The sequence below is a fragment of the Scyliorhinus canicula genome, chromosome 3 (assembly GCF_902713615.1).
Source record: "Scyliorhinus canicula chromosome 3, sScyCan1.1, whole genome shotgun sequence".
NCBI lineage: Eukaryota > Metazoa > Chordata > Chondrichthyes > Carcharhiniformes > Scyliorhinidae > Scyliorhinus > Scyliorhinus canicula.
The window spans coordinates 40,955,360-40,963,535 of NC_052148.1; the positions used below are offsets into that span (position 1 = coordinate 40,955,360).

General features: G+C 41.1%; 1 protein-coding gene across 1 annotated transcript in view; it reads left to right on the plus strand.

The window, feature by feature from the left end:
- Positions 1-6,827, plus strand: part of tacc3 (transforming, acidic coiled-coil containing protein 3) — a 49,278-nt gene extending 42,451 nt beyond the window's left edge. The window contains exons 14-17 of the mRNA XM_038793353.1: positions 98-258; positions 2,557-2,663; positions 4,426-4,546; positions 5,607-6,827. Coding sequence (XP_038649281.1) covers positions 98-258; positions 2,557-2,663; positions 4,426-4,546; positions 5,607-5,672 — 455 coding nt within the window. The 3' untranslated portion in view covers positions 5,673-6,827. The remainder of the gene's footprint in view (positions 1-97; positions 259-2,556; positions 2,664-4,425; positions 4,547-5,606) is intronic.
- Positions 6,828-8,176: the final 1,349 nt, after the last annotated feature.

Genomic DNA, 8,176 nt, shown 5'->3' on the forward strand with positions numbered 1-8,176 from the left:
AAAATTAAACTTGCAAATTCATGATGCTGCAACTTGGAGTAGTAGTTGTGTGTTTATCAAATGGTTGGTTATAAATCTGCATTTTCTTTGAATTTAGAGGAATCTAGCAAGAAGAGTGAATTGGCTAAGGCAGAGCTGGAGAAAGTAACAGAAGAAAAGCTGCAAGCCTTAAAGGAGCTGAACTCAGTTGAAAAATCATTTTCTGAGGTGTTTAAGCGATTTGATAAACAGAAAGAAGCAATTGAAGGTTACAGAAAAGTAAGCCTTTTATTTCAAGTAATTTGGTGCTTTCTTTTTTGCTGCTACATCCATTGTCGATGTGAATAGATTGCAGCAATCTTGGGCAGCAAAGTAGTCCATCTTAAACTGAAAATTGGTTGAATTTATACTTGAGAGGGACAAAAGTTCCTACAATGTGTTGGGGAGGATTTTCTGCACATAGAACATTACAGCACAGAACAGGCCCTTCGGCCCTCGATGTTGTGCCGAGCAATGATCACCCTACTCAAACCCACGAATCCACCCTATACCCATAACCCAACAACCCCCCCCCCCTTAACCTTACTTTTTTTTTAGGACACTACGGGCAATTTAGCATGGCCAATCCACCTAACCTGCACATCTTTGGACTGTGGGCGGAAACCGGAGCACCCGGAGGAAACCCACGCACACACTGGGAGGACGTGCAGACTCCACACAGACAGTGACCCAGCCGGGAATCTAACCTGGGACCCTGGAGCTGTGAAGCATTTATGCTAACCACCATGCTACTGTGCTGCACAGTTTCCAGTCCAATGAAAAAAGGCATTGCTAGACCTAGTTGTTGGGAATGAGATGGATCCAGTATTAGTAGAGAAATGTTTAGGGGGCACTGACTAGGTTGGCTATAGACTAGGAACAATTCAAAGAGATTTAACTGGTAGAAAGTCATCTTTAATAGAGTAGAAATTGATCTGGCCCAAATAAATTGGGTGCAAAGATTTGTAGGTAATGGGCTGACTTTAGAACTGGCGGAACTTTTGCCTTTCCTATCCCTTCCGCAAAATGCTTCCCCTCGCTTTTTAAAACTTATTTTCTTCTTGATGTGGAGATGCCTGGATTGGGGTGGGCACAGTAAGAAGTCTCAACACTAGGTTAAAATCCAACTGGTTTATTTGGAATCACTAGCTTTCGGAGTGCATCTCCTTCCTCTAGTGAAGTTCACCTGATGAAGGAGGCAGTGCTCTTGTTATTTCAAATAAAACTGTTGGACTTAACCTGGTGTTGTGAAACTTCTTACTATTTTCTTCATGGGCTGAGGGCGGTGGCCAACCTTTTGTGGCCCTTCAATGACACTATTCTTGAAGGTGGTAGTGTATCCCATAAGGTATCTGGTGTAGAACCAGTGCTGGATTTGGCAAATGTTGGAACTGTGATATTGTTCCCAAGTCGGGGTGGTTTGTGGCTTGGAGGGAAATCTATTGATAGTGTCCATGTGTTGCTTTATCCTGTCCTAGGTGTGTGTTTGGAAGGGGCTATCAAAGCAGGCATACCAATTTCTGTAGTACATTTTGTGGATGGTATACAGAATTGTAATGGTGCAGAAGGAGGGCATTTGGCCCATTGTTTGCATCAGCTCTCCAAACAAGCATCATGACTTGGTGTCATTCCTCTGTCTTTTCCCTGTGCCCTTGCACATAGTTTCTATTCCAGTAGTCCTGTACTAGAGGGAGTGAATGTTTAACACAGTGGATGGAGTACTATCCAGGGTGCTGCCCTGGATGGTGTTGAGCTAGTTGTGGTGGCACTGTACTCGTATAGGTAAGTAGACATACTATGTGCCTTGTATCATAGAATTTACAGTGCAGAAGGAGGCCATTCGGCCAATCGAGTCTGCACCAGCCTTTGGAAAGAGCACCCTACCTATACCCACACCTCTACCTCCACCCTATCCCCACCTAACCTTTTTTGGACACTTGAGGGCAATTTAGCATAGCCACTCCACCTAACCTGCATATCTTTGTACTGTGGGAGGAAACCGGAACACGCGGAGAAAACCCACGCAGACACTGGGAAAATGTGCAGACTCTGCACAAACAGTGACCCAAGCTAGGAATCTAACCTGGGACCCTGGAGCTGTGAAGCCACTGCTACCATGCTGCCGGTGGTGGATGGGCATTGAGTTGGGAGGTCTTTATTGCCAAAGATTCCTTGTCTCCTACCTGCTTTCGTAGCCACATTGTGTGGCAGATTCAGTTAAGGTTCTGATCAGTGGTAACCCCTGGATGAGATGTTCTGGCGCGGAGATGATTGACCTCCAATAACCACATGTCCATAATACTCCAACTATGGCCTAACTAGTATTCTAGCTTCTAAATGCCCCATAAATAAAATCTAGAATCCCATTGCTGTCTGTCTTTTTCAACTGCAATCTTGTTTTCCAAAGACCTGGACTGTATTTTTGTTTGTTTCCAATCTTGGCTCAAATGTATAGGAGCTCCAACGCAGTATCACTGCTGGGTCAAATAATTAATTGCAATTAATGATACTAAAATTACACTTCATTACTTTGTTTAGAATGAAGAGTCACTCAAGAAATGTGCTCAGGATTATCTTGCAAGGATTAAAAAGGAAGAGCAAAGATACCAGGCTCTGAAAGTTCATGCTGAAGAAAAATTGAATCAGTGAGTATCCTAGTGGTTTCATTGCCTCTTTGTTGATGGTTTATTGAGCTCTAAATGTCACTTTTGGTCCACAATCTCCACAAAGAGGAAAATGAGGGTGCTGGGTACCACGGCAGGTTAAATCTACCACTTCAGGAGACTCTTCTTTTTTTTTTCTGCAGTGGCTTTCAACCAGGTCGAGGATGGCTCTAACGGGCCAACCTTAATCTAGTCTTGGCAGACATTTGAGAAATATTAACTCTCTCTCTCATTTGGAAAAGAAATTCCATACTTTGCCAGTGTAGATAAAGCTTTATTCTGCCTGAAATGGAAGGTGTGCTGTCTCCTTCATATCACTACCTTAAACGGCTAATAACATAGACTGCTGTTGATGATGATTGCCCTCTGAAATGACCTAGCAAGCCAATCCAACTTCTACAAATTTTTTAATGAGAATGAAACTGGAAGGAACACCATTATAGGGGTTGATTTAGCACAGGGCTAAATCGCTGCCTTGAGAGCCGACCAAGGCAGGCCAACAGCACGGTTCAATTCCCGTATCAGCCTCCCCGAACAGGTGCTGGAATGTGGCGACTAGGGGCTTTTCACAGTAACTTAATTTGAAGCCTACTTGTGACTAGCGATTTTCATTTCTTTTCATTTTTCATTTAATTGCCTAACTGCACACAGTATACATTTGCCTCGTATGACTGTAGCAGTTCAAGAAGGTGGCTCACCATCCAAGGAACAATTCATGACATCAAGCCCATGAACAACCTGAAAATAGGAGCTGGAGTGGACATTTTGAGCCTGCTCCACCATTCAATTTGATCATGGTTGAATAATTCCATGCTCTCTCCAAACTCCTTGATGTCTAAAAATCTATCTATTTCTAATATGTTCATGAATTGGTGTCTCTGCCTTCCGTAGTAGAGATTTCACAGGGTTGCCACCTTCTGAATGAAGTTTCTCTTGCCCTCCATCCTATATGCCCTCCCACCTGAGACTGTGACCCCTTATTTCTGTGCACACTACCTCCTGCCCCCAACCCCTGAAACCAGAGGAAGCAACAGTCTTATCCATTTTTGTCCATCCCCATCAGAATTTTATACATTTCACTGAGTCCCCCACATTCTTCTAAGTTCAGATGAATACCGTAAAGCTACAATGCAAAATGTGGCCATTCAGCCCATTGTCTGTGCCAGCCAAAAAAAAGAAACTAGCTGCTCAGTTTAATCATATTTTCCAGCACTTTATCTGTAGCCTTGCAGATTATAGCACTTGGATGCAGATCCCGGTAACCTTTTTTTTTAAATGAGTGTTTCTGGTTCAACCACCAACTTGGTAATAAATTCCAGATGTCCACCACCCTCTGGGTGAACACTCTTTTCTTGGTGTCCCCTCCAACCCATTTACTAATCGTCTTAAATCTATGCCCCTGGTAATTTAACCCTTTGCTAATGGTAACAAATGTCTCCATGAAAACATGGGGTCTTGGTGGGTTAACAAAATTGAAGCATTTTCTCACCAGTAAATGGAAGGTGAACATGTCCCATTACCCTCCTTGTGAATGCTGTCAATTGATATTTTGTGACGCAGAGATTTTCATTGGCCAAGAAGTATTGAGAGAATCAAGGTGAGTAATCAGTTATGATCTAATTAAATGGCTAGTAAACTCCTGTTCCTAGTAATAGGCTTGCAGGATACTGTAGGTATAAGGATGGAGTTTTGTAATGACATGATGTTACTATGCTGTCAGTAATTTCTTCCTTTTCCTGAAAAGGGCAAATGAAGAGATAGCGCAAGTACGTAACAAATACAAGGCAGAGGTTGCTGCTCTCAAGGCTCATCTGCGCAAGGAGCAAATGAAAGCCAATTCCTTGGAAAGGAGTCTGGAAGAAAAGGCAAGTTGATTATAAATTTGAATAAGATCATTTCATTCAGTCATTGTAGATGTATCTCTTCAGATACAGATATTCAGGAGTATGGGAGTCATTTTTATAAAATACTTGGTGAAACCTACACTGGTTCGATTATCTGAATACTTGCACATGGATTTTTAAATGTATGAATTTAAATTTTCTCATCGAATGGTACTTCATCTTTAGAGCTCTTCTGATGACAGCCACTAAAGTTCCAGATCATCCTACAAATAGGCATTAAATCAATAATTTGCCTCTACTGATCAGTCTCTTTCGACTTGATCAATTGCATTTTGGCAATTCATATAAATAGGATCCATATATCTGGCAGATTAATCCAGTTTCTGTAGACATGTTGAATGTTATAATTTTGTTCTCTGGCACACCAGTTTTCAGAAAACTGGACTGAAGGTGACAAATTGGGTAATATTTTGCTGCAGTGCAATGGTTAGATCTTACAAGATGGGTTAACCATCTGCTCTTTAGCCCCATAAGATAAATTTATATTCATTTGGCAACTGTCAAAAAAAAAATGATCAAGCGATGCACTGTTGCTTCACAGCACCAGGGTCCCAGGTTCGATTCCCAGTGTGGGTCACTGTCTGTGTGGAGTGTGCACATTCTCCCCATGTCTGCGTGGGTTTCCTTCGGGTGCTCCGGTTTCCTCCCACAAGTCCCAAAAGGCATGTTGTTAGGTAATTTAGACATACTGAATTCTCCGTGTACTCCTGTGCAAGGGTGTGGCGACTAGGGGTTTTTCATAGTAACTTCATTGCAGTGTAAATGTAAACCTACTTGTGACAATTATCCTTGTGAAAACTTGGGCCTTTTTGGAGGATTGTTTCTAGGCAAGATTTGTGTATATTTCACTTTGCATCAATTTTGATGTTGTATAACCCCAGTGATTCCTGGAGTTAGTCTGGGGTGGGGTAAAGGGGGAAAACCAGCTATTAATGAAATACTGAATTCTGGTTCCTGAAAAAAAGATGCTGCCGCTTGTATGGTTTGCTATATGCTAAACTTTAATTTTTGTCTCCTACAGACTAAGGAAAATGTGGAACTATCAAAAATCTGTGATGAACTGATTTCCAAGATGGAAACTATCTGATCCCCACCCCTGACTTGTAAAAAAAATAACCTACGTATTCTGTCTTTCTCCTTTTGAACTCTACTATGACTCCAAATATATTTTATGTTTCTAGACAAATAAAGTTGAGTATTAGAAATCTACCATGTGTACAGGATCTTGTGGTAACATTTCTGATATCCTGATCAGTCCCTAATTGGTAACTTCCCTCCGTAAATGTTGGCAATTAAATAGCTTTAGAATTTTCACCCTTAAACCAGTCCACTTTTTTGAATAGTCGGAGAACACCTGGACTTCAGTGATATTTTCATTCGTCGAGAACTTTATAACGTTTGTGATTAGGTCTTTAACTGAACGAAATGTTCATTTGCACTCCTCTTGCAAAAAAAGTCAATAATGGAAAGGCTTTACTTGTTCAATTTTAATAGTACAAAACAATTGCTTGCCAATACAGAACTACTACTGTTGAAAAGGGCAACATGTTGCCAAAGCGGATCATCTGGACTAATAAGTGTGCCAAATTTCAAACACTCCCAACAATTTATACTATTTTATTTAATCAAGCAATCATTAGCACAATTGCCTAAATACCTGGCATCGCATGCGCAATGAAATTCATACAGTGTTGGGTGAAATGTTTTTAGACTGGCAGGATCCTATTAGTGAAAAGTAACACTTGTCACCACTGCATAATAACAACATAAACAAATGGCATTTGTTGCTCCAAATTTTGATGCTTTTCTTTCCAGGGTAATTTGAGGTTAACCTGCTTTTCAGCTCTGAAAGTGGTGACCTTTGGCCCATTGTCAGTTTACACCGCAAACAATGATCTTATCAAGATAGCTTTGTGCTGTACTTTTTTCATTGAACGTGCAAGGTGAGCAAATAGTTAGGGCCCTTTACATGTTGGAATTCTTAAACTCCACATGCTAGGGCCCTGGCCATTTTCTCACCTTAGTACTAATTCTTTTGATATTAATTGGCTGATCAACCAATTGATCTCCCTTTATTTCCTGCACTATAAATTGTTGTGATTGTTTGAAATGTGCCATTCTTGTTTGCAATGAGAAGCTTCAGTGCCATTAGTATGACTTCCTTCACATCGATTTATTTTATTGCTTCAGCTAATGGATTTGTATGTGTATATTTCTTTGAATAAAGAATATTAGAAATGTAGATCATGTACTTCTGTCCACTCTTTTTTTTTCTCATTTCTCCTTGAAATATTTTAGATTTACCATAGAACTTATAGATTGATCTTTCTAATCTTCCCTCTTTTTTTTACATCTGGGATAGTATATTGCCAATATTTGCAATAGTGAAATGATTAAAATTTACTATGCCTTTCCAATTCTTGCATACCAGAAGAATCTCCCAATTGTTGAGTCATAGAGCACAGGAAGGTGATTCAGTCAATTATTTGTATTAGCTCATTATCTAATTAGTCTCACACACATTCTCCAAGGCCCTGCAAGTTCTTTTTTTGCCACCTCCAAATATTCTGAATGCAAACACCCTTCAGTCTCCACCTAATTTGGCCATTTGAGGTTGAGCTGCCATTCTATGCAATTGTCACAAATATCTGCCTTTTGCCCAAGTTGTCGTCTTAAGCTTTTGGTTAACCAATGGATCTTGGATTTAATAATTTGATGGTGACTCTGTCTGCCTCCAATTTCTGGGCTAAGTTCCCCTAATACTAGACTCTTCCCCCTAACCAACATAAATATTTTCTCTCTCTAACTTTAATCAAATCAACACTCCTTAACCCTTTTTAATTTCAGGAATTGCAAATTTAATCACTCCAATCCCAGAGGGCTGCAGGCAGCTCTCTCCTTTTGAGAGCTGACTGGTGTTAATTTTAACCTTGGGATCATCACCTCGGGCAAGGGACAGGTTGAGAAGCAGGCATTCATAAATAACTTCAGCCGGTATGGGAATTTAACCAATATGGCCTATAACCACCCTATCTCCATCATCAGTAAAGCAATGGATGGGGTCATCAAATGTGCTATCAAGCAGCACTTGCTCACTGATGAACAGCTCCTGACCTCATTATAGCCTTGGTTCAATCATGAACAAAAGAACTGAACTCCAGAGATGAGGTGGGAGTGATTGCCCTTGACATCAAGACTGTATTTTTTTTTTTTTTTTTTTTTTTTTTTAAATAATTTTTTATTGAATTTTTCAAAATACAAACATTTTAACCCCCCCTACATTTACATTTAAATTATAACAAAACAAAGTCAAACCCCCCTACTTAACAAGAAAAAGAAAAAGAATCCCCCCCCCCCCCTACCCGCGCATCCCCCCCCCCCCCCCGCCGGCGAACCGACAGTCAGACCAACTTATCATTTCTAGCAGCGTCCTCGGGCAGGCCTTGCCCGTGCCACCGCCGCTACCGTACTTCCTTCGTCGTTTTCCCCCCTCCCCCCCCCCCTCCCTCCCTCCCGCCCTCCCCTCCCCTCCCGGGTTGCTGCTGTCATGGCCTCAGTTTCTATCTCTGATCCAAGAGGTCTAGGAAGGGT